The 27788-nt window shown below is 42.3% G+C and overlaps 1 protein-coding gene across 4 annotated transcripts in view; it reads right to left on the bottom strand.

Moving 5' to 3' along the window:
- Positions 1-27788, bottom strand: part of EPS8L1 (EPS8 signaling adaptor L1) — a 73333-nt gene that overhangs the window by 27277 nt on the left and 18268 nt on the right. For 2 of the 4 annotated variants that reach the window (XM_066607761.1, XM_066607762.1), the window contains exons 2-3: positions 19721-19766; positions 17477-17517 (exon numbers count right to left, since the gene is read on the bottom strand). In XM_066607761.1, coding sequence (XP_066463858.1) covers positions 17477-17517; positions 19721-19737 — 58 coding nt within the window. In that variant the 5' untranslated portion in view covers positions 19738-19766. Of the gene's footprint in view, positions 1-5613; positions 5751-7758; positions 7822-17476; positions 17518-19720; positions 19767-27788 lie in introns of those variants that run through there. The other 2 variants (XM_066607765.1, XM_066607766.1) reach the window with 2 other exon arrangements.

The raw sequence follows: 27788 nt of genomic DNA, 5'->3' as shown, positions 1-27788 counted from the left end.
TATGCTTAACTAGGTATGCAAAAACTTTCCAGCCGCAACGGAGCTTAAAGTGAACCTGTCACTATCTTTGAGCACCATAAACTAAGTTATGCTAAGGAGACGGTGGTCTGGTCCGGAGAATCATTGCTTCTTTGGATGGTCTAGCCACAGAAGAGGACGAAGAGCTCTGTGTGGCCTGTCCGGAGTGCAATGAAAGAGCATGCCTAGCAATTAAAGATCTGGAACGATGACCAAGATATGTAAATCTACAGTAATCAAGACATTCATACGGTATATCTGCAGAAAAATAGAAGCTAAACAGCCATGGTATTAGGGAGGAATTATGCTTGCTTACCTACAAAGTTGAAACTAAATGCTGGTAAAAAAGACTGCCAAAAACGTTACAGGTCGAGAAATAGTCAATACGGCAAAGAGAAGGAATAAAGGCCAGAGGTATTCCAAATGGCAGCGCTCTCAGTGAATAGCATCTCTCTTTATTTATCTTGTACTGGATCAGAAGTAAAACCAGATACAGTCTTATTGAAGAGAAGCAACAGTGCATAACAAGGCAGGTTAAATAGAGGTTCTGCTGCCAGTACACCAGACACACAACATCCTTCCAGCCAAAAGATGTCTTGTTTTCCCCTGTGGTCTCTGCTAAAGGAATAAATATGTTATACTGTATACACTTTATCACTAAGATAGAGGTATAGATAGAGGGGGTGCGAAGATTGAGGTCATACCGGGGCCCTATGGCCCATATGAGAAGACCTTTACTATAAAATAATGCATCATAACTACGGGGTCCTGGAGTTTCAAGTTACAAGTGCTTGTTGGAATGTCTAATAAGACCAGTCATCATTCCTGACTTGCCAATCTTAATAAGTACTTCTACTCCCCATAAAACAATTCTGGAGCATTTTATTTTACTTTTTCAAAGAACTCCAAGGGTTCCTTTGCATCAGCATCAGAGATTCCATTCAGAACTCAGTTGGCGTTTTTCAAGCAGCGACATTTCTTCCTCTATATTCTGGCAAAATGCCGAGCTGCTCACAGGAAATTGACAAGACCCCCATTATAGCCAATGGGGCTTGTTCGGTTCCATCATAAGACAGAGCCGTTCAACTAGGAAGAGGGGGGGTTCTGCTCCCCGAATAAAGAAGGAAAACAGAATCCCCTAATGTTGGTGTGAATGAGCCGTAAGTTGTGCTGTTCCTCGGTCATTCCTCCTAGAAACGTATCAATAGATAAATGAGTGCTACCATTTCCCTTATCAAAGCGGTGTGTCCCTATACAGTGTGATAGCTTCAGCACTGACTGGACAATGATGGTGTAGGGACACATCCCCAAATCGTAACACATAGATTATCATTTGTTCATACATTTCTAGGAGGAATAACAGGGGAAAAGCACAACACAGGATTATAAAAAAAGATGCTCCAGAATTGATATTTCATGTGGAATACATGTCAGGAGAGCTGATAAATTCATATGACAAGTTCTATACAGCCTAAATAACTATGGTATGCCCAATCAAACTAGGGAACGAAGCTGCATTTTACCTTTCCATATCTATGAGTAACACTTGTGAATTGTTCAAAGGTTCAAGAAGGCTAGCAATAGGGTTAAGGATCTTTTTTTTTTAAAGATGAGTACAAAGGAACACATGTAAGGAACTTAGAAGCCCCAAGGTCCCAAAACGCGATGAGAAAAGCGACCTAAGTTCTTGAAACGTGTTCCTTTATACTCCTCTTTAAATAAAATGCTCCTTAACCTTATTGTGATCCTGCACTTCTTGGACCTCTGAACAAGTTACAAGTGTTTTTGTACTGTCCATTTGGGAAGAATTTAGCTACTTACTTGGGGAGGCTTTCCACTACAGTAGGAGTTCCTGAGGGCTCAGTTGTAATATTATGCTTATGGCATAACTGCATCAGGTGAGAGTCTATGATTGTTGGGACATACCCTACATGGCGTTATTTTCTCCTCCCCTTAAGAGCTATTTAGCTATGTTTGGCTACTAAATGTGGGATGTAAGCTCCAAATGCGTAGAGAATCATAGCCAGTGACCCCCTTTCAGTAATTACTACCGGCGATACTTGTACACAGATCACATACTCATACTACCAACTGTTAAAATGCTTTTTCTGACTCTATAGGAATGGTCTCCAACCTGTGACTCTCTAGCTGTTGGGAGACTACAATTCCCAGCATGCCATGACAGCTGCATGGATAAACATTATTATATCTGCACTCACTGGCGTATGTATAGAGAGTGCAGAGAGTGTGGTCGCACCTGGGCCCAGGAGCCCTAGGGGGCCCATAAAGTCTCTCTTCCTCATATTGCAAACTAATACTATCAATAAAGCTTTATAGTTGGGAGCCCAGTTCCAGATTTTGCACTGGGGCCCAGCAGCTTCAAGTTATGCCTCTGTGCTCTTACGCGTGGGTCATAGAAAGTAATTCAGACAACATTATGGAAGGTGACTGGTTCTCTTTAATGAGCGAATCGAATGGAGCACATTAACATGCACCGGCTCTAACAACAGATGATGAAGTTGGATTTCACACTCCATACACTCAGCATCAAACTGGCCCTGCTTCTTGGAGTCCAGGATTCCCCTCCTGCCAACCTAGAAGTCAATGCTGAAGAAATATGTTTCTAACAATACGATTATGGAAAGGAACATAAAATAGACGCTTCCACCTACAGAGTTCTGTAAACACCCAACCCATTCCTTCAGGAACACACCTAAACCCACAGCAGGCGAGCCATCAGCGCTGCTAGCGTCTCACATAAAGAAATGCTTTTGGTAAGAGATCATTCTCATGAAATATCCATGTAGACTGAGAGGCTCACTCAACTCATTCACTTAACATATACATTAGAGGAGATTGGTCCTAAAGAGACAGTCACAGAAGTTGTGTTACATTGACAAAGCCGCAAACAAACTAAGATGGATTGGAAATGCTGTTCAAAAAAACCCAAAAACAGCATGCCCTGAAAACTGCATATTAGTGGCTGCATTGTGTGAATGGAGTTTTATAAATTCCAATGCACTGTGACCATGGTCTCCAGCCTGTGGCTCTCCAGTTGTGGGGAAAGTACATCTCTTAACATACAAGGAGTTGTAGTTTTGCTACAGCTTGAAGGCCCATCATACATTCATCCACTGGGCTAAATTACCACTGCAGGCCAAAATGCATGAAAAACAGTACGTGAAAAAGACAATACCAATAGATACTCTAGGGTGCACATCTGGAAGCGGGGGCCGAAAAAAGCCACACAGGCCTTTTAATGGCTCATAAGTAGTTCTAAAAGGTCTCAATTGTACAAGTCCTCTGCATTCTGATGATGAAACCTACTCAATTTGGATAAATACAGCCAAATGACAAATTCAACCACAGCTCAGAAACATGTGTAGTTTTACACTTTTGAACCACATATTGCAGTACATGAATACTTTTTGGCCAGAGCCATAGAATTAGGTTTGAGGACATCTGCCTAGATCAAGTTTTTATGTTAAAGGGGTATTCTGGGCATTTACTAATTGATGACCCATCCTCTGGATCCTAGTCCTGCCACTGATCATCTGATCCTCCGGCCAGCTTTCAGTGCAGCGGAGATGGAGGTGTCCATTGGTGGTCAGAGCCAGAAGTATAATAGACGGTTTCACTCCAATTGAAATTGATGGGAGCGATACCTTCTAAGGGCTCAGTCACACGGGCGCCGATCCGCCCGTGTTTCTGAACGATAAAATGGCCGCATGACCAGCTCCATTGCCAGCCATATGTTCTTTTTTCCGGACGGTGCGGAGACTCGTCCGCACCTGCTGTGTGGCCGTTTTATCATCCAGAATCACGGGTGGATTGGCGCCCGTGTGACTGAGCCCTAAAACACTTCCAGATCGGACCACAGATAAAGAGATGGAAGTGTAATTGAAGGCATTGCTTTCATGGATGTTAATGGGAGTGAAGCTGTCTAATAAACTTCCAGTTTTGTCCAGCGATGCTGGCGTCCGACTCCGCTGCACTGACAGCTGGCTGGAGGATCAGATGATCAATGACGGATCCCTGCTGATCAACTCTTGTTTGCCTATCCTGAGGATAGGTCATCAATAGTAAATGCCCAGAATACCCCAATTTATTATATACATTTTTTTTCAATTCGCCAAGCTTTTTAACATTATTTTTGCACGTCACCATCTTAAAAATATAATCCTGAAATCTTACAGTTTTCACTCTGGCTACTAAGCCTACAGCTCACTTCTCAGCAGTCATCAAGACTACTCATAATAGGTCATGGTCACAGCTTACCATCTGCCCCTCCCTGCACAGGGTGTAGAGCATAACCACAATTCTCTCCTATAGAAGAACAGTCTACAGGTCCCTATGGTCCATGTAGCTATTGTAAAGCATATATTGCTATATTCTATATTACTGTGAGAAAAACATTGACTTTTTTCAGTTACCGTTTTGCTTTGTGGCCCTGTGATATGTATGTACAGACATTCAGCAATGTTTCGACAGTTTCATTCTGTACAAAACAACTGGAAAAGCTGCAGCCCTGTGACAACGCCTTTCAGGGATAAGGTGTGCTGCATGTACACAGGTTACCTTGCCGATTGTTTGAGTTTCTATTTTATATGTTGCCAACACCTACAAAACTTCAGTCGAGTCTGTCACTTGCACTCTTGATGGTGAACTTCCAACAGTAGCAGAATAAGAGAACTTTCACATAGGACGGAATGTTCTGCAACCACATTGTGGAACACGTCGTCCCCAACTTCTGCCCCACCACTATCTGCCGATTTTGATGCAGAATTGCCGGAGGGATTCTGCTATTTTTAGTTCAACCCCCAAATCGGCACCAAGTGGTGATTATAGTAAATATAACATCCTGTGTCACCTGTGGGTTGCAGTCAAGTCGTTTGTATTCTCAAGGTTTTCTTATGCCAGAAAAAGCTACGTGACAATAGCAGGAATTCTTGCAATCGTCACGCAGTTTCCTGCAACTTGAAGGAAACCCTGAAGTCACATGTGACCCTTTGTAATGTCGTCATATGGCAACTGCAACCAAATATCACAGTGGAGCCCTAGTATAAAGTACACTGCATATATAGCTGTACTGTACATGCATATTCATCCATGGACTTGCTGAAGGTAAAAACATGTATAAGTGCAATTCTAGGCTCAGGTACAAAGAACTGCTTATAGGAACTATAGAACTAGTGTCTGCAGCGTCAGGGCTCACAGTGCCATTATAAATCCAAATATACATTGTGCTTACCTGGCTACTGACCACAATTATCAGACAGGTCCCCCAGGTGTATGCCCTCAGGTATATCTGTAGACGCATAGAACCACCACCTCTGCAAGTATGGACATACCTGTATAGGACCTACCCCTGGGAGAGCCGCCTTATTATTCCTCTAGCACAGCAGAACGCAAACTCAATGTAAAACACCAAACTATTATACATGTATAGGGTGGAGGCTGGAAGAGAAAACGGAGATCCAAATTCACTTCCATATAGCATTCATTACAGCCTTGCCCCAACAGACATTGCTGAATAGAAGACTAAATCTATGTATACAGTATAATGTCCCAAAAATCCTACATGGAGTTATTTACCTGAGGAAGCTGGAGTATAATGCTGAGTCCGACACAAGACTGTTTCCTCTTTCCTCCCTGTCTACGAGCTCTGAAACTTGTCAGCTGGCTGTATAAGGAAGAGCGGGCTGCTGTCTGGCAGAACCAGTTTGTCTTGTGAGAGCAGAAGAGGCACAGGATTTGGCACCCTTCTGATGCATGATTAGTCAAGCTGCAAATAAGTGCACTTCATATAGGAAGTTTGCAAAAATGTGTGTATTCGTGTAAAGAGCAGATCTAAACCCACAGTTCATTCCCCTGCATGTGTAGTGTATGAATGAGAGCTATAGTTCACCTCTTCTCCACATCAGTGATGGGCCAAAAGGCCAAACCCCCACCATTCACCTATTACAGCTGAATGAAAAGTTTAAAAAGTTATCGGAAAACCCCCTGAAATTTAAGGCTAATTTCACACGGGCAAGTGCAATATCGGGCTGTGAAATGTGTGATTTCCCTGCGGATACAGGGAGTTTTTGCATCAAAAAGGTCTTGCATCAGTTTGGAGAAGTAGCGGTTCTCCGGTGTTACTGACAGCTGCGGCGGAGGGTCATGAAGTGGTACCCATTGCTTTCAATGGCAAACCTCACATCACGCTCAGTGTGATGCTTTGCTAGCCCCATTGAAGACAATTGGCAATGTGATGCGAGGGCACACCCAAAGATAGGGTATTAATTATGGACAGTGTTTCATAAACAGCCTATACAAATGTATAGCGCTTACACTGCGTGGTACACAGAGAAATATGCAGTGAATGGACTTTCATAGACTCCATTCACTGTGTATCACGTGGCTGTTTGATAAGTGGTGAAAAACTGGTCATGGACATGAGCCCTTAGGGTTACTAGAAAACCAGACCTCTTTTTTTTTTACTTTTTTTTTTTTTTTTAAAAGGTCAGTATTTGATGACTTGAAGACAATTGTTTAAACTCCAGAGAGAGTCTAGCTTTATGTCTATGGCAGGTGGAGGGAGTATTAAGGCCCATTTAGGCACAATGATTATCGCTCAAAATTCGCTCAAAAGATGGCTTTTACAACTGTTGTGTCTAAACGCATTGCCATTGTGCACTGTTCGTGCAAGCTAAAAATCAGCAATGACTCTTATCAGCGCCGCACGCTGAGGTCTCAGCAGGACACTGCTGGTAGCATTCTTTCAGTTGGTATCCCGCTCCGACTTCTCAGCAGGACACCAGCTGAAAGCTCTGAGAACAAAGCAGCTGTTTGCATATACAAAGCAGCTGCTGTTCTCGGAGCTGTCAGTGGTGTCCCACTCCACCTTCATTAACTCTTAACTAGCTAATTAGCTACTTAACAGATTATGCAAAGATGATCGCTCAAAACTGTCACTCAAACTGAGCAATTTTTGAGTGATCATCTTTTAGTGTAAATGGGGCTTAAGTTGAAACATTGATAATTGCAATGAAAATGAAAAAAAAAACATGCATACAATTATGTGCAATAATTAAGACCACATAGAAACCCCAGAGTAAAATTAGATCTAAATTTGTAAGAAATGTATGCAGCATTACAACGTAACCCACTATGCATTTTTAGTGTAGTTTTTTGCCACTACATGACAGCTGTTCCTGCAGTTCCCAACCCAGACTGCTTCAATGGAGACTAAGCTGTCACAGCCTCTAGCTCCATCTCCATTGACAGCTAGCCTGATATCAGCTGATCACCAAGGATCCCGAGCCAAGAACCCTCGCCAATCAACTATTGATGATCTATCCTGAGTATAGTTCATTAATAGTTAAAGTCCCGGAAAACCCTTTTAAGTGTGGCAAGAATTTGTGCAAGGTTTCCCTCTCCACCGACCTTACAACATTAGCAAACAAGAGTGTGACCAATTAACCCAAGGATCATAAAAGTGACAAGCATTAAGTTCTCCTATCTCAGGTGGTACGGGTTGCGCTGGTGACAACTAGCACCAGAAGAGGGCACCATTTGTTATGAGGCCCCCCTCATGTCTATACAGGCCCTTCATTGAAGGTACCAGAAATAAAAAGCCTGTAGAAACAACAATAGGTAAAATATGACCTACTTTTATAGTAAGTGCCCCCAGAACAGGACTGGGCATATGTCCTATACTGACCCTGCTGTGGAGTACCAGGAGCATCAGCTTCTTACCTGTGGTGTAAGGCTTGTGCTGTGGTCTGCCAGTAAGTAACACTCCACCCTGCTTCATGAAGCAACTCCAGTAAATATCAGTGTCATCAATAAACCTTGCCTGCACTATAATTATGGTGATCAGCACAGATCACATGTGAAGATGAATGGTTTAATGGAGGATTTACAACGTGTCCTTTTAGGTCTTCCATACAGTAGAGTCTTTATTTCACTGATTAAAGGATGAAATACAAAAATATTGGGCGCAAAGGAACCTTCGGAGCTTTGTTCAGGTCAGGCTAGCAACATCATATTGCAAAGATGGTTAAACAATTCAAAGCAATATATTTCAATGACATTTGCAAACATATCAGATATCTAAGCAAGTGCAGTCTACAAAATATGAATGGCAAGAAGCCAGATCAGTCATTTAAAAAGCAATATAAGGCAGCATGAGTGTCCTAGCAACATAAGCAGTGGCTCGGGCAGACTCAAGGACAATCTTTCTCTTTAATGGCCACCATGTAATAATACAGTTAGTTAATGCCTGACTGAAGTGCCTTCCTCTGCTCAATTAGTGGCTTGCCATAGTAGAAGCCAAGGTGACAGCTCTAGGGACCATATTTTGTAAGGTGCCATCTCTGATAAGACAACCATTTTTCTTCTATTTTGCAATCCACTTTCAGGGAGAAAGCATGTAGCAAGCCTAGCATTCTGACAGTAGTTCACGGTCCTGCACTTCCTTGCCTAACCTCCAATGCTGCATTGCACTGTCTCTGGTCCAATCAGCAGGTAGGAAGTATCTGAATGCCCATCCATTTTTTTTTCCAGGTTGATTAAAGCATTCAGAGACATTCTGGCCAAATGGTAAGTAAACTCACTATAATGTATGCACAAACGCTGTAACAGCAGAAGAGGCAGAGATTGTGAAGATGGTTATCATATGGTCTGCAGTTTTGTTATGTTAGCCTTGCATCCTCCGAGTGCATGGGAGCCAGCCATGAAGATAGCTCCCCCACCTTCTTGCTAGGGAACTGTGCATCCCTGTTACTATAGAAGCTCTGTACCTAATAAGAGTGGACTGCAGAGAAGTTGGAAGCAGGGGCGTAACTATAGAGGGTGCAGGGAATGCGGTTGCACCCAGGCCCAGGAGCCTTAGGGGGCCCATAAGGCCTCTCTTCTCCATATAGGGAGCCCAGTACTATGAATAAAGCATTATAGTTGGGGGCCCTGTTACAGGTTTTGCATTGGGGCCCAGAAGCTTCACATTATGTCTCTGTGCAGCATGGTTTAGGTATGGGTACGGGTACAGATACAGATAGAGAAGAGGCCCCAGCTCACGTTTTGCATCAGGGCCCCTGAGCCTTTAGTTACGCCCCTGGTTGGAAGGGAGATCCCCAGTGGCAACAAATTCAAACGTGATTTACAATGGTAGAGCAACAAAAAATTTTAATGCAAGTATATTACAGAAATGATGAAACTGACACAAGCCAGTTAATGAGCAGATGTTGTCTGAAAAGTTAGTACCCCTTTAAACACTTGGACAGTGATATAAAACAGAAAATGTCATAAAGAAAGGGAAAATGTCAAGTCTACTGCTGCATGTCTGTGTCTTCACTGCACCATCCTCATGTGGAGTCCTGTAATAAGGGTCAAGGGCCACACATAGAACGACTCTCTTACACGCGATCAATTTTATAGTCCCTATAGAATTACCCTACAAGGTGTTAAGTAATACAGTAAATTACCTAAAGGGACATAATCTGCTACACTTTCTACATATTTGTAAATATTAGAAGAGCTCTTATAAGTATTACTCCCCAGTTGTTCATGTGTACAACCACAGTGATCCTGCAGGAAGGACGTGCTGGACTATCTGCAGTACCTTGCTCTGTACAATGACCTGCAGGATTACCTGCTCACATCTCTGCTCATTACTATGGATATCCCCATATGTAAGGTGCAGCATAGTCACCTCTATTGCTGGAGTTGGCAGGACACCATTGTTTATAGAGCGTCTTATTTTGTTAGTGAAACACTTTTCAAGCAGGAGACACAAGATATTTATTCCCCAGTGTTTGTACAGAGACAAAGCACATTCCACATCGTACCGGGGAAGGAAGTAACAGTTCTTGTACATTCACTTAATACTCCTTATAACGCCAAACCACAACCATTCCACATGGTCACATAGCTGTGGTTGATTCTAAGAGGGCTTCCAGTTTACAGGGGTTGTCTACGTGTAAACTGCTGATGGCCTTGCTTTGATTGAAGTGAGAAGGAAGTTTGCCTGCAATGCCAAGCTTGGCCACTGCAGTAAGAATGGAGCTGTCTACTTCCTGCAGAAATCAGCTCAGCGCAGAAGCACACTGGCCTAGAGAACAGTTGATCAATGGAGTTCCCAGGTGGCAGACCCTCAATAATTTACGATCGATGGCCTATCCTCCTGCAGGCTCGCTGTCGGACATGCACTGTACAGATTTTTCTTTTTTTAAGCTCCTGCTTTTCCCGCCTCATCGCCTAGTGATGAAGCGGAATTCGTGACCTTTCCGCAGTGTCAATTGCAGAAGGGCCGCAGATTGTACGGCTTCCATTGACTTCAATGGAAGCTGTCCACACGGAAACCGCACAAAAATGTTGTGATTCTTCCTCCGCGAGGCGAGACTGCAATTGGTTTCCGCTCATGTGTGGGAAGAATCACTTTTCCATAGCATGCTATGGACGGTATTTGCTGCAGAACCCAGAGGCGGACGCCCACTCCAGATTCCACAATGCAAATCCACCCATGTGCAGACCGCCTTTGATAAATAGAAAAATGTCAAAAAAGGAGTAAATGAATCACAATCTGAAGCCTTGTTAGCTTTTTCTGACATTCATAAGTGTTGGAAAAGTTGGTGCAGGGGCTTTATAAAAATGATGTTTGGCCTAAAATTGGCGGAAATTAATTGATAAATCCCCCAATCTTATGAGGGTGAAACAATTCTCCTGAGATAATATTTATGGCCTTGCATTAGGAAGCAATGGGACTGTAATTCAAATTTAAGACTCCGTCACTTAAGTTTCGCCAATAGGGCTAAAAGTATGGGCTGAAAGTAGGTGACCAGTCATTCTCCCCCCCCCCCCCCCCCCCCCCCCCCCCCCCCCCCCCCCCCGATGAGAGTGCTGCCAAGTAGTCTTGCCTTTATAAAACTAGAACTGGCCGACACCGCTCAGTGCATTTAGCAATGACTTTCACCGGGGGAATAATTTAGGGAAGAAAGTATAAAACTTACATTCTTGGACTCCATGGGTCAACTTCTTTCATCCCAAAAGCTCAGCATACAAGGCTAAAAGTGGGTGACAATTTCCAAGTACCACTTAGGTCTCCGAGAACTTTAGTCTACCAATGGAGGTTCCAGGTGATGCAGAAATGTGACAGGTATCTGTGTTTGTTAGGTCATCTCTAACCTGGGGTTTAAAGCACTTTAGACAAATGGGCAGATAGACCTCACTCATCATCTCTAGTTAGTATGCAAGATATTCTCCTTCCAAAATACAATATTTCATGGTTTATTTAATAACTCATGCCATATTAAAATCATAGCAGAGCTGCAAACACCACACCTCAGTAAGAAGAAAATTAGCTCCAGGTAACTTGTGTGCTTGGTTGAAATGATATGACTATTTAAAGAATAATGTTGTATTACAGATGATGCCAGTGTATAGCCTACGGCATCCAGTGATGACACCCTTAACTAATATTTGAGAAGCACAATAAAATATAATTGGTAGTATTTTCTGTAATATTACTACTAGGCTAGAATGGTACAAGTGCTGAATAATCATAATATTTTGAACAATATTGTGGTTATCAGGCATCCCTGGGAACCAGGATGGGTCAGTAGGTTCAAGTCTTCCGCCCAAGGAACTGAATTTAGGGCAGACTAATGACATGTAGTGGACAGTACTCAGGCCAGGATACAGTGTCCCTCAGGGATTCATTTAAGGGGATTTATTTGAGAGAAATCCCACATAACAGTATATTAAAGTAGAGAATATGTTTATGTTAATATATACACGTTATGTGGATGCAGGTAATATATCTACTAATATCTGGGACTACAAACATGCAGGTAATACAACAATAATTTAGAATGCTAGAGAAATGTGATTTAACTAGAGATGAGCGAGCGTACTCGGAAAAGCACTACTCGCTCGAGTAATTTGCTTTATCCGAGTATCGCTGTGCTCGGGTCTGAAGATTCGGGTGCCGCTGCGGCTGACAGGTGAGTCGCAGCGGGGAGCAGGGGAGAGCGGGCGGGAGAGAGGGAGAGAAAGATCTTACCTCCGTTCCTCCCCGCTCTCCCCTGCAGCTCCCCGCTCCGTGCCGGCACCCGAATCTTCAGACCCGAGCACAGCGATACTTGGATAAAGCAAATTACTCGAGCGAGTAGTGCTTTTCCGAGTACGCTCGCTCATCCCTAGATTTAACCCTTTCCAATCCAATTTGTATCCTGGATTTCCTAGGAGGCTTACTCTTTTTCTGCTGTTATACAACAGCGCTATATGCTGGCTAAAGCCAGTACTGCAGGAGGTGACGCATTGGATGGGCTCCAACAGCAGAGAGGTAGGCAATATACAGTAAGAGAACCCCGACGGACGTCTTCCAACATCGGAGCTGTACAGCCTTAAATCATAATGTCTTCAGAGGTCAGACAGTGGATTGGAAAGGGTTAGGGCTAGAGATGAGCGAATATACTCATTTCGAGTAATTACTCGATTGAGCACCGCGATTGTCGAGTACTTCCGTACTCGGGTAAAAAGATTCGGGGGGCGGGGGGAGGTGTGGCGGAACGGGGGGTAGCAGCGGGGAACAGGGGGGAGCTCTCTCTCTCTCCCTCTCCCCCCCACTTCCCACTGCAACCCCCCACTCACCCACGGCGCCCCCCGAATCTTTTCACCCAAGTACGGAAGTACTCGAAAATCGCGGTGCTCGGGAGAAAAAGGGGCATGTCCGAGTAGGTTCACTCATCTCTAGTTAGGGCCCATTTACACTGGACAATTATTGCTTAAAATTCGCTTATCGGCGATCATTTTAGCCATAACCGGTGCGTGTAAATGGGCGCGGGGCACCCGCATTTCGGGTACTTTTTGCTGATTGGTAAAATCAAGCTCACTTGATTTTAATGATCACAGAAACAAACTCTTTGGGATAGGAAGTTGTTTGTATAATAGCCATCATATATTCTATGCTATCTCTATTACTATAAAAATGTTTTGCTACAGAAAAAGACAAAATGGTAGTTAAAATAATGGCCAAACATGGAGATGGATATTGTCCATGCTGGTGTGAAATCTGTCTATACTGAAGTTCCTGTGGCACCAAAGGGGTCTAATCCTTGCCTTTCCTTTGTCGAAAGAAATTGGATCCTCTCAATGAGATTAGCCAACATGTCCAACAATTTGTTTCTGTGATCTCACTGTATGATATATGTATGATATATTACTAAGTTTGTCCTGTTATGTGAGCCATAAATTTGGCCAGCATTAGTGAAAGGTCTCAATGTCATATCTGTTTGGAAAGACAACAAGTATATTTTGTTCCAGGTGAATGTTCATATTGTCAGGAGAGTTGTTCTCTCTGGTTATTGCAGGATTGAAACATAGGTATACCTGCCTGTTCCTGTTCTCATTCTGACATGAGACACAGTCAAAAGGCTTAAAAAAAACTTTGTCCCTCACTTATGAAGTATGAGCTGAGAAAATGTGAAGGTGATTTTAAAAAACTTTAATTAACGTTAACTTTAAGTTGAAGCGTTTGAAAAGCTTATGTGCTCATAGTTAATGTCTTGGCAAAGTTATGTGTATATTATATCTTGAGTCACCTCATGCTGCTGGGTCCAATATTAACATTATAATAAAGCCCGATTTACACACAACGATTATCGCCCAAAATTCGTCCAAATGATGGCTTTTGAGCGATAGCCGTTGCATGTAAATGCGCGCCCATCGTGCATTTTTCGTCCACTGTTCGTTCATCGCTGACATCAAGTCAGCATATAATTAGAGATGAGCGAGCATACTCGTCCGAGCTTGATGCTCGTTCGAGTATTAGGGTGCTCGAGATGCTCGTTACGCGAGACGAGCACCACGCGGTACTCGTCTCGATTAAACGAGCACTGACCATTGAATTCAATGGAGCCGGCAATACAGCCGGCTCCATTGAAAGCAATGGGCTGCCGGCGATCGCACAATGAATTATCGGGAAGGGCTTAAAAATATAAGCCCTTCCCTGAAATTCATCCAGAAGTGTGTAAAAAGTAAAAAAAAAAAAAATACTCACCTTGTCCCGGCAGACGGAGTTCAGCCGTGGCCGGCCGGCAGTTCTCCTGAACTGCTGTGAGTAGTATTCAGCAGCCGGGGATTTAAAATCCCCGCCTGCTGAATGAGCTGTCTCTGATTGGTCACAGCCTCACCAATCAGAGGCAGCACTCACTCACCCATTCATGAATTCATGAATGGGTGAGTGAGAGCTGCCTCTGATTGGTGAGGCTGTGACCAATCAGAGGCAGCTCATGAATGGGTGAGTGAGTGCTGCCTCTGATTGGTGAGGCTGTGACCAATCAGAGGCAGCTCATTCAGCAGGCAGGGATTTTAAATCCCCGGCTGCTGAATACTACTCACAGCAGTTCAGGAGAACTGTCGGCCAGACGCGGCTGAACTCCGGCTGCAGCGGAAAGGTGAGTATACATTTTTTTTTTACTTTTTACACATTTTAGGATGATTTTCAGGTAAGGGCTTATATTTTTAAGCCCTTCCCGAAAATTCATCCCGCGCTCGCCGGCAGCCCATTGCTTTCAATGGAGCCGGCTGTATTGCCGGCTCCATTGAATTCAATTGGCTAACATCGTTCTTCTCTGCCACAGCTGTTACAGCTGTGGCGGAGGAGAACGATCTTTATGCTGACAGTACGGGGGGGGGGGGGGGGGTCTCACTCTTGCCACTATTGTGGCTTAATAGTGAGACCTCGGAGCCCGAAATGCAGCCCTGCATGTTGCTCCTCGCCTGCCCTATCCATTTCTGTGTTTTTTACATGACTTTGGTGATTTGCTAAGATTTTCACAAATGAAAACCTTAGCGGAGCACCAGTCATATACAAAAATGCTCGAGTCGCCCATAGACTTCAATGGGGTTCGTTACTCGAAACGAACTCTCGAGCATCACTGAAAGTTCGACTCGAGTAACGAGCACTCGAGCATTTTGGTGCTCGCTCATCTCTAGATATAATCCATCGTCCCTGATAGCAGGGACTGCACGCTGAGTTATCCCTCCAGGGAGCTCTGATAACATTGAATTCAGTGTGCAGACTGCAGCAGAACAAAGTAGATGTATTTAGAGAACATACCACCCGCTGTTCTCTTAATACATGCAAAATGATTGCTCAAAACTGTCACTCAAACTGTCTCTTGAATGAATTTTGAGTGATCATCTTTGCGTGTAAATGGGGCTTAAGGCCAGGCTCACATGGGTGTATGCAGAATCAGCTGCGGGCCTCCTACAGCATATTCCAGCTCGGAGTCCGGCTGTGACCCTGCGTACGGCCATGTCGCTGTACTACACTGTTGCTTAGCGACGACGAGAATACCCGCATCCCATACACAATTTAATTGCCTATGGACTGTGGGTATATCCACAACCATAGAGACTAATGGGCTCTATGTCGCGGATATCCGTGGTAAAATAGAATATGCTGTGTTCTATTTTCCGCGATATTTTCGGTGTGTTACTGTGAATCAAACGCTTGTGGAGTCCACAATTAGAATCCAGTCATGGGAGACCAGCCTTAGGGAGGTCTGATACCTTGTAGCCCAATAGTGTTGAAGATATCCCTGTGCCCAGATATCCAAAAGTTGTAATATAGGAATAAATTAAAAGAATGTGGTCCCTAAGACAACTTAATATTTGAAGGAGGATAAAAGTAAACCCCCAAAACGTCAAGACGTCACTACACCAAGTTATGACCAGCCCTTCATCAACCAGTTCAACCGGGTGAAGCACACTATTAAAAGGGTTCAGATACTTTATGATGCCTTAAATGCATACTTTATACCTACATTATCATTATTATATGTGGATAAATCTCCCAGACAGTAATATAAGCTTGCTTGCTAGTCAGTGGGTCACTGGGTTAGAAGACCTTATCCTACTTGTTCTGAACATTCTCAGTTAGAAACCAGCAATGGAAACCTAATATTACAATCAATGGAAAGAGAAGTATACTAGAATATTAGTGTTTTTAAAGAGAACTTGTGCTTTATGTTATGCTAATTGGATATATCCTATTACTGTATCTGCTTTGATCCATTTATGTATATTGCTGTAGCAGTTTAACCTTTGTATATCTCTACTTATTTTTATGTGGTTTTTCCTTGGTGGTTTTTAACTGATTAGTCAATGAAGGGGTTTTATTTTATGTAGTGAGTATGCTTTTTTTTGATATGGAATTTTGCAGACATTGAAAACCATGCAAAGTTTGAAATATTCTTTTATCTAAGGGCATCACAGGCCCAAACGTGCTCCAAAAACAGTTCTCCCTGCCTCTATACACCAGTAGAACCATCAGCACACCTTGTCTGTCAGTTACTAGAAGTAACAGTTGTATACGTGCATTGTACCACCTGCTCCAACGGTCATTATAGACATTAGAACCATACCTATGACAAGTGTGACTAGCTTGTTCTCCCAGTTCTAAATATTTCCTAGAGCAAGTCATAATGAAGCCTTTTTCCTTTAATTACATATGAAAAGGGTTAGTCTAGATTTTCTAGCAACTGACCTTTTATACATGACATTTCTTCTGCTTTTGGATATGGGCAAAACTCAATGCACCACCATCAATAATAAAGCTAAAGCCAATGCATAAATCTCTATGATCTGTCTGGTCAGTAACAGCACTAAATGGGTTGCCTCATCAAGAGAACTCCTTTCCATAGGCCCTATTAGGATCAGCCAAGGAATTTGTCACATGAGAGGGAACCCCTTTCAAAATGCAACTCCTGACTCCCCTAGTAAAAAGCAGAATTTGGTAGGGAAGCCATGGCCAAGTATATCCCTTGCAGGGGCCAGCACAAGGGAAATCTGTTCATACATTTAAATACATAACCATCCTTGAAATGCAAGGTTGGGTTGAGACCCCCTCTAACACGTCCATATACCCACAATGGACAACCATGACAGGGTGTATGGACAGAGGTTGTCGTCTTCATAAAACAAGCCCCTTGCCAGAGTGAGAGCTACTATTTGCAGCCGCTCTCCCTTCTTGTTAGACACCCTGCAGGAGAAATGTACGGGCAGTCAAAGCTTGCCCTGGCTTTAACAAATGACTGCCAGGCTGGCTTCAAGCAAAAACAGGGCTGTCCTGATGTGACAACCCCACTTACTATTATGGCCCACTATTAATGAGATTATATAATCTTCCATTTTTGATTTTAGAGGAAACAGCTGTCAAAAAATGGGCTATAGCCCAACTCCCCCATTTACATTGTTTTGGATGGTACCAATTATGGTCTAGTACTATGGTCAAGGGCTGCAAACACCACAAATAGATTGGTTATTTTAAATTCCACCATGGCTTTCCTTCTCGATCATCTAATTATTATAGACTGTAATCTAATAGTAGCTCTATCCATAGAAATTGATCAACTACACTTTAATACAGGTAATGGACATGTAGGCTCATCTGTGCCAATATTGGACTCACCGTATATGGATTTGGCGTTGGGTTTTGACACCCCATTTACTCTAAAAAAAAAGAACAGAAAAAGATATTAGAATGTGATGTCTGACTAACAATATACAAAATAATGGTATACTGATCTTCTATAGTGGAAACAATCTCGTATGTCAATGTATTATAGAACATTTGCACATTAAAAAACTGTAAATTGTAAATAAGTAAGATGCCGAGTTGTTCTTTTCTGTCAAGTAGATCAATTCTATTCCGTTATTTCTTAAGTTATATATTTTTATCTCTGAAATCTAGGTGATAACCAAAACAGCCTCCAATACAGGTGCTACATCGGTTGTCATCCACGTCTAGTTATACAGGAATACAAGTGTGATTTGGACATATCATTGCACAATGGCTCATGGACACAACAGTGCCATATGCATGGTAATGCCTGTATTCACCTTAGAAGCAATACGTCTATGGAAGAATACTTTCTGAATATGACTCAGGTTGGAGAACGCCACCATTTTTGGTCACAGATTCCTTAACAAGTTAACCAAAAATAGTTCAGCTAAAGAGGTTTGGCCGGAGTGCAGGTCCCACTCCCAACCCTCTTCACATTTCTGTGCTTGCCTCATTACACCTGCCATGCAGCTTTAGATCAGGGTAAGGTGAAGGTAATAGCCAGGCAGATTATTAATACAGCGATTGTATCACATTAACTTCATGAAACAAAGAAGAAGTGAAATAGGGATTAAAAGACGGTAGTCAAAACAAACAGTAATGTCACTGGGCAGGGATATATCAAGATTATATGTGGTTTGAGGTTATGCCATATGCAGGAGATTATGGCAAGGTGTGCTAAAGAAATGGAAATGGCAGATCAAACTGGTAAAGAAGGGATGGGCTGGCACAGCTGTCAATAAACATCAGATAATGCCACATACCATATACAACATATGTAACAATCTGTCTATTAGTTACATAGGTCAAATTGGTAAGTCATTAGTTGCTGCTATGCACAATTAAGTCAGCATTATAACAGCTGATTGGTTTACCGATCTACAGATGACGTTTTCTGTGGCATTACCAATGATTACAGTATTAGTATCATTAGAAGTATTGATGTTATCAGTATTACTGATGCCTGTGAAGGTTTTCATTACTCCATATCATGGCACTGTAGAGAGAAGTCAAAATCAACTACTCAAAATTATTAAAAAGGGATTACCCAGCCTTTTAAAATTTTGGGCCTATCCTCGGGAGAGGCAATCAATATCTGATCGGTGGAGGTCTGCTGCTCGGGATCCCTGCTCATCAACTGACTGAAGGGCTGCGGTGCTTGTGCGAGGGCTGCAGCCTCTTGAAGGTTTACATCTGAGCGGAATACAAGTATTATTTATAGTGGCTGTCCTGAGTACTACAGGCTTGTCCCATTCACTGGGATAAGCCTGTAGTCTGAACAGGTTTGTGCTCAGATATAAACATTGAAGAGGCTGTGGCATTTGCATGAGTGCTGCATCCCTTTCAATCAGTGGATCGGCAGGGATCCCAAGTGGCAGACCTCCACTGATCAGACCAATCCTGAAGATAGTCCATCAATTTTAAAAGTTTGGATAACCCCTTTAAATATGTTGCACGAAAGGTACTGAGCTCTCACAATTCCTTTGACAGTAATTCAGTTATCTTAGTTCAGTCACCAAGGTACCTCAAACTTGCATTGTTGTGGTGGCATTCTAGGATAGAATATAGTGTATGGATGCACTACTGTATATGACGGCACACGAAGAGTCTGCTGAATGCCCCAGTACAGGCTTCTTTAAGTTCTAAACCAGTTGATTTTGTAAATAGTTGCATTTCTAATTTTAAAGCCCTTTTACATAAGCCAAGTGATTGGGCATGAGCCTTTGTAAGAATAGGTGTTTGTCTGATCATTGCCCCATGGGAATATGCTCTCTATCAACTGACCAATGAGCAAAGGCTCACTTGTTGGCTGATCCGCTCTTTCATGTGATCATAAAAGTGCTCACTTGCCAGCAGGACATTTCTCTGTGTTTAAAGAGAAATGTGCTGCTGTAGAAAGCAATCTGTATGGGGACGGATGATCACATTAACGATCGGTCGTCTCCATACTAGTGATCATCTGTTGCATGTAAAACAGCAGTAATAAGCGCCAATTGATATGCTATATTGTCAGCCAGCGCTCGGTAACAGACAAAGAATCAGCCTGTGTAAAAAGGCTCTTACTCATGAACAAATGCAGACAGTACATACCGAGGTGTGGCGCTCATTTTTACTTTTTGGTTAAGCGATCTTCTTCCTGATTGTGGAGAAAATACATTGTCAGTATATTCATTCACAGCATTCATTGAGAGATATACAATATCCTAAAAATGACTCCGAGTTTATATGTTGCTTGTAAAAGCAGGTCAGAACGGAGATTGGACATGCTATATGTTTCAGTACTTTGAGAAGTGGTAGACAATATTTCAAACTTAAGCGCTTCTAGCAGGGCAGAAGTTTGTTAAACTAAACATATTGGAAAATGTCATTATGGTAATCTTGGATGTTACTATATGTTGCATAATTCCCCATTCTATGATTAAACTATTGAGGTTGCAATGCTGTAATCTTGCTTTTACTGTATGCAACTTTTAGCAACAACTTACATGGTTATACCCAACAAGTAGAAGCAGTGTCCACATTGATTCAGGGATCTAGTGTTAGTCAATAACAACTAATGAAGACATTTAAAAACACTAATCTGCCAATAGATTTTCATTGGATCAATGTTTCATATGCAAAAACAAGCACACAAATATAAATATAAAACAAGTGGATAAAAAATGATAAACGGTGGAGCCAGACAGGAACATCCAAGAGCCAAAATAAATACACAGTAAATTGAGAGATCATTTCAGAAACAGCCTGCACAATGAATCTGCCTGGTGCCAACAGCGTTTCCTAACCAGCTTTGACATAAAGATGTAGTAGATTAGAATTATTTTAATTTTACTTGTTGGAAGTACAAGGTTTGTGTCACGGCTTGCTGGCCACCAATGAAGATCGGGACTGGGGTGACATCATGGCGCCAGCCCGGGCTCACATGATTCTCATGACGATACTTACTGTCATTTGGGCGCTGGACATCGACACTTCTCCGCTGGTTTATGGACTGATGATTGGCTGGGAGCAGAGGCGTAACTTGAAGCTTCGGGGCCCCAATGCAAAATCTATAACAGGGACCTCAAATATAATGCATTATTCATAGTACTGGGCTCCCTATATGGAGAAGAGAGGACTTATAGGCCCCCTAAGGCTCCTGGGCCCAGGTGCAACCGGATCCCCTGCACCCCCTATAGTTACGCCCCTGGCTGGGAGGTGTCATTCCAGCCAGTCAATCTTTGTTTGTATACATTTATTCCGCCTCCTCCTCACAGAGGACGCTGGTTATACCGTTTGTCTGAAGCTGTTTCTGGTCCTGTCGGCAGGTCCTGGTCCTGACCTGCATATCAGTTAAGCTTATTAATCTGTGGTGTTTGAACATCTTACCCCTTGTACTCTTGTAGTTTATTATACATTGAGTGTCATCCAACCTTTGCCACTATTCCTTGACACCATCTAGGGAAATTCAGGTAACTAATTCAGGTTCCTGGCATGGGGTTACTCTCATCAGGGTGATCACCCCGCTGTTAGGTGTCGTCCATCTCCCAGTTTAGGGTTAGTTTCCCTGTCTTCCCAGTTTTTCCTATTAACATTTTTGTGTCATCGTCTTTTAAATGTGTGCATATATATTAGTCCTTTTTGGATGCAATCAATACATGTGGGATGGACATAACAGTTTGTAAATCCTAAAAATTATCTTATAGTTTTGAAAAGGGTCTTAGAGAAGAATTAGTTCCATTGCATATTCTAGATTTCTTTTTTTTGTAACTAATTGCTTTAAAAGGGTCGAATGAATATCTAAGCTCTGCCATATCAGAAAAAAAATTGCTTTTAGTCTATATTTTCTGAAAATGTATATCTAGCAATAATATGATGAGTGCAACTGATCTCTGAACCATTTGTATATATTACACAGGCATAATGGGAGCTCCTTTGGCTTTGTTGCTAAAGGTGTACTATTTAACCACATCACTGCATCATGAGCAGTAAGGGCCTTTTTCAAGGTCCAATTATTAGGCAAGAACATTCACCTGAACGTTCATTTGCCTGATCGTTGAGTCATGTATAAAGACAAATGATTAGATGTGCAGTGAACCAATGACAAGTCTATTGGGAGTGGGAATGAATGATTATATGAATGGCGCCCAAATCAACTTTTTGGTAGGCAAATGGCAATCTTGTTGATCAGTGCTCGTCTACCAGATGAAATTGATCCACGTAAAAAGTACACTAATATTGCATTGTATAGAATCCATATACACTCTAAGGGTGGTTTCACTGATTCTTTTTAAAGTCAGTTTTTGTGGTGGTTTTTAATGAAGTTTTTTGAGTCAAAGTAGAAAGGAGCAATATAAGATCTTCCTTTTTATTTCCCATTTCTTTATTTCAATTCTGACTTTGGCTCAGATTTAATACGAAGGCTCTGTCTGATTCCACAGGGACTACTGGTATCTGCATACAACCCTTTGTGCATGGCTCTGTCACGTGCATACGGTCTTAGTCATAGTGTGTTATTTATTTTATCTGTTCCCTGACTTTAACACTCATACTGAATTGGAAATAGTTCTTCCCTAGGTTTATTGTCATCCCAAACAGTAAATTCTTCCCAGGACCTGACAATGTTAAGAATTTCATCAGAAACCCTGATTCATTCTTTTAGTGACCATACCCATGGTTTATAGCCTTGGAAGTAAGCTGTAGAACAGGGTAGACACATATTTTGCAATTTGTGACTGCCTACCACATAAATAGGGTTCAAGGCGGGCCTGGTAGATCACTGTGACGTTATTACCCATATGCCCTCTGCAATGAGAATGTAGAACTGGATAAATCCTTTATTCTAGGTTGTTGGGAATGTGGAATTGAATTTCCATGGAGGGGAAGTGGAATTACCACCTGTATTTAGCTTTTCTTAATCATTGCTTTGGTTGATTCACACCTCTGAATCGACAGCAGATTATTTTGCGATGACTGTAAAATTAGCAGAAGGTGGTGTCAGGGTGTAGTACTGAATGATCAATCAACTGAGACTTAAGTCATGAACTGTGCCAGCATATTAACTGTCAGACTCACTGTTAAAACAATGATGCAATACTTGTGACAAGACCAAGTCCTTTTAGGTCAGGTTTGTACATATGTCATATTTCGCTATCACTGGTGTAACTATAGGGGATGCAGGGGATGCGGTTGCACCCGGGCCCAGGAGCCTTAGGGGGCCATAAGGCCTCTTTTCTCCATATAGGGAGCCCAGTACTATGAATAAAGCATTATATTTGGGGGCCCTGTTACAGGAGCTTCAAGTTACACCTCTGCTCGCTATCATATATTAAATTATACTTTTATGCTACTCCATCCTACTTTCCCCCTATTGATATATCCATAAACCTGTGGCCACTAAGCAGGGCCCCTATGCAGTTCCTAAGACTCAGATATGGGCACATAACCTCAAGAAGGGGGTGATCAGATTATCAGATAAGAATCCACAGCTGCAGTCTTTACTCACTTTACAGATAAGGCCAGCCTTAGGATAGATGGCACTCTGTTCAGAATTTTCTTTTGCACCCCCCTCCATGATCATGTTGAGGGGCACCTACAGTTGGAGCCCCTTCCATCTGTTAAGATCCATAGATATCACTATTAGCCGCAGCATCTACGATGTTAAACAACTGGAATCAGAGGTTTTGCTGATCCCCAGCATTACAGCAAGAGCCCTTAAATCCTTCTGACCTAAATGTACATCCTACTGTCTCTAGGTAAATGATCCATGGTATACATTAATCTGAAGGTACAGTAAAATTAAAATTACTGATAGGATTATCTCATGACAATGGCAGCCATCCAGAGTTGCGATAGGCTAATTGACGAAACCTTTACACTATGTCCACCAATGGGTTAAAACTGCCCTGCAATACCTAGAATAATAAGTAAGAGCACATACCAAACATAGCTCAATTGTTTCTGGTTCTATCTGGTTATCAGTGGATTGATGTACTGTCAAATAGAAAAGTCCTGAGACAAAATACAATAAATTATGGGAGAAACGATGATCACATAGAGAAAAACTTTAAAGGTACGTCGAGATGCTCTTTGAAGATTTATGCCTTATGAATGCAGCACTTTAAATTCCAGCCCAATGCTGAAGCAGTTTTGGCATTCAGAGATAGCACATAATTTGAGCGGAGCTCTGACGCAGGGTAGGAGGGACTGACTGACAAATACACAGAGCTTTTCATAGGTAACATTCCTCAACATGGAAACATTTCTATCAGAGTCACCATTAATACTTAGGTAGGAAAATAGTGGAATAGAAAAAGGAATTATTACAGGTACTCAGCATAGTGTACGCTAGCTGGACATATTACAGTCGATTGTAGTTAAGTAAGCCCATACTGTAATTAGCCTTAGATATATGCTTCATCTTCAAGTCTATGCACAGTCCTACACAGAAGAGAGATGGTCTTAGTGAACAATAAGTCAGGAGATCCCGGGGGATGTCCTCCTTTGATGCCATGACTCTCTGCCATTTAATTGCTAACATTTTAAGGTCTGTTGAGATAGAAATCCATATACAGGTCTACACAAACGATGGAGAAAGTGGTAGGACTAAACATAGCAAAAAAAAATGGAACTAGAGAAATGGAAAATATAATTGACAGATTAGGGTATTGCTTAAGTCAGTGTTTCCCAACGCCGGTCCTCAAGGCACCCCAACAGGTCATGTTTTCAGGATATCCTATGGAAAGAACACCTGTGGCAATGTCTGAGGCACCGACAATAATGACATCACCTGTGCAACACTGAGGAAATCCTGAAAACATGACCTGTTGGGGTGCCTTGAGGATCGGAGCTGGGAAACACTGGCTTAAGTAATGGGATGGTTGGTGTGGTAAAACTCAAAACATTGCAAACCTACACCGGACCCAATTATGGAAAGTAAAACTGATTTTTGCATCATATTGGTGTCTTCCTTAATTACTTTCATAACCTTTGAATGAAAACCACAACCTGCAGTATTTTAAGAATTTCTGGCATATCATTTATATGTCACATACTCAAAATATATGAATTAAAATAGAAACAGCTCTGCATGGGTTTCTAGTAAAAATATATAAGATAAAACAGGATAAAATAAAAAGATGTGCAAAACCCCCCAACTTTTCACTTAGAATAATGTGCCTTTGACACGTGGCCCTTGTGTCAAAATTACACTTAAAGCGACCCTCGGGCCCAGAGAGAAAGATGGCAGCACCAGCTTCACCGACTACCAGATGCACGCTTTGTACTAGTATGCACCATTAGTGTAGGCCACTATACACCTGCTTAGATTGACGAGTGCTGTCTAAGTTAACAGTGCTGGCCAGTCACATTAGCATGTAGTGTTGTAGACTACTAATACATACTAGTGCACAGTGTACATCAGTTAGTCAGAGACGCGGTTCAGCCACCTTTGTTTCTCCAGGACCGTAGGGCTGCTTTAACAAACATGTAACTTGCTGGCACTCACTAGCTGTAGAGTTCACTGCAGTCAGTCCATGACTGGTGAGAGTAGTGCCTGCATCCTGGCGTGGAACTGAATGCCCACATTGGACGGTAGTGCTTGCATTGTGAGTAACATTTGATCCACTGTGTCTTGCAGTCCCAAATTACCACTGCTGGTCAATTGTTAGCATAGGCTTCCAATACGAGTTTGAAGAGGCTCACCTTCCCATACGGAGATATGCATAAAGGCGTAATTATTCCTTACACATACTATAACTTGTCTGGAGAGAATAGGTATGCTATCTTGCCCAGTGCAATTATAAATCCAGCTCAGGTTTAGAAAACTACCCATTAAGGCTATAAGAAAGGAAATAACTGTTGGCTGCTGAGGAAGATATGCCTTTAAAACGCATCTAGCGTATAATTTGAAGTTTTGATCGCTTACTCAAACCTACAATATTTATGTATGTTTCCACCAACATACCATTGAGGTTTTAATTGTAGTGATCACTACTAGAGATGAGCGAGCATACTCGCTAAGGGCAATTGCTCGATCGAGCATTGCCCTTAGAGAGTACCTGCCCGCTCAGGAGCAAAGGCTCGGCTGCCGGCGGCAGGCGGGGAGCTGCGGGGGAGAGCGGGAAGGAACGGAAGGGAGATCTCTCTCTCCCTCTCTCCCCCCTGCTCATCGCCACAACTCACCAGCCGAACCTTCTCTCCCGAGCGGGGAGATACTCGCTAAGGACAATGCTCGATCGAGCAATTGTCCTTAGCGAGTATGCTCGCTCATCTCTAAATACTACGGACTTTACCTATAGTTTTTTAAAGTGATTTATCTTGGAAGAGTTGGAAGTTTTTGTGGATTAAAATCCAGATTCTACCTATAGGGGATTTTTTAAATATTTGGTTTGATCTGGTAAAGAGTCGCTGCTGAAAAGTACAGGGGATTACTACAGTATATAACACCTGACTGTGCTAAATGTAATAGTGTGATCATATGAGGTTAACATGCGGGTTGAGTATAAAAACACTATTGAAGTGTAATTCTGTCTCCGTGTCAGAGCACATGATCCTAAGTGAAAAGGGTTTTTAATTAAGGCTGGGTTTACAGCGAATATCCCGCTGAATGTCCGCAACGAAACTGCATGGACATTCCGCAAAATTTCCGCAGCAGGAAAGAAAGCTTCAAAGCCCGCAGATTTAAAGTGGCTCATCAGCCTGTATTCTGCTGTGGCCATGTCTCCCCATAAAGAGGAGAGAGCCTACAGCGGAAACGGGGATACAATTGATGTGTTACGGAATTGAATTCCGCGCGGCATATCAGTTTCAGCACAGCTTGTGCGCAACGGACTGTCCGCAGCGTGTGGATGAGATTTTTGCAAATCTTGTCCACTTTGCTGTTTTTTTCTCTTGGGCTTAAGATTGCTGGGGTGCATGGAAATTCCGCCCAGTGTGCACCCAGCCTAACACTCTTGTTTTATCTTATATATTTTTAATAGAAACCTTTGATATATCCATGCAGAGGTCTGGAGATCCGATTCTACTTTATTTTCTGTATTTGGGGTTTGTGAATTCCATACCTACCCCTAGCATGTACGCCACTTCTGTGCTATAATAGGAGGTTTGGTTATATATCATATCACATGGTTAGAGGGGTATAACTTAGAGTGACTGAGAATGAAGAGGTCTCAAGAATATTTTAGGCTGCCAGCACATACATTTTTTTCTTAAATCACTGCTCTTCCCGCGTCATCGCTAGGCAATGTCATTGTGGAAGGAATGTGGATCAGACGGCTTCCATTGACTTCAATGGAAGCCATCCGTGCAGAGTCCGCACAGAATTGCATGCTGCGATTTTTTTCTCCGTGAGCGGGAAAAAAAAAAAAAAATCGCAATCAATTTCCGCTCGTGGACATGAAATCACGATTTGCCATAGCATGCTATGGGCTGTATTTGCTGCAGAATCTGGAGGCCCTCTTTGGATTCCGCAATGCAAATCCGCCCGTGTGCAGGCAGCTTTACTCTGATTGAAAAGTTATGTAGTTCTCTTTTGTTTCAATAAAGTCATGGTTGTACAGGGGTCCGTTATATCAAGGCACTGGTCTGCCTTCCAATACAAAGACCTTCACTGACGTAACATTTAGGCCCTTTAACCCAATGCATACAGGAGAGGCACATAATGAAGATCTTATGACAGCACTTGTTGGTTGTGGTACACATCGCGATAGTTTAAATTGATTTAGAACATTAAAGCCATGGAATTAAGATAACATGTAGGAGTCTAGCCACCATAATTACAGATAACTGACAAGTGTACATGCTATTCTGACAGTTTAATTATTTATTATGTGTAATTTAGTGTAATTATGTCAATGGAGGTAATGTTCCAGATGCAGAGTACAAAGTAGTTCATACCCACAAAGTGGTATCACATAATGCTCTCATAAAGAGCATGGCATCCAATTATTCCTGATTTCCAGGCCCATATTTGTGCTGCCTATGATGTGTTACCATTGTAGTACCCCAGAGTTGGGATGCCACAGCACTGTTCTAGCTACCTTGTGTGGAATATGTACTAATATTTAGTTATGCGTATTGGCTTTGAAGGGTCACTATGTATGAATGTCTTGTGTCTTCTCTAAACTAACTACGCATGACCATGCAGTATTCACCCTAACTCACTCTGTTACCTGTCAAT

This window comes from Eleutherodactylus coqui, chromosome 6 (genome assembly GCF_035609145.1).
Source record: "Eleutherodactylus coqui strain aEleCoq1 chromosome 6, aEleCoq1.hap1, whole genome shotgun sequence".
Lineage (NCBI taxonomy): Eukaryota > Metazoa > Chordata > Amphibia > Anura > Eleutherodactylidae > Eleutherodactylus > Eleutherodactylus coqui.
Note: the sequence above shows the minus strand (reverse complement) of the source record. Positions and strands in the feature narration are given on the sequence as shown.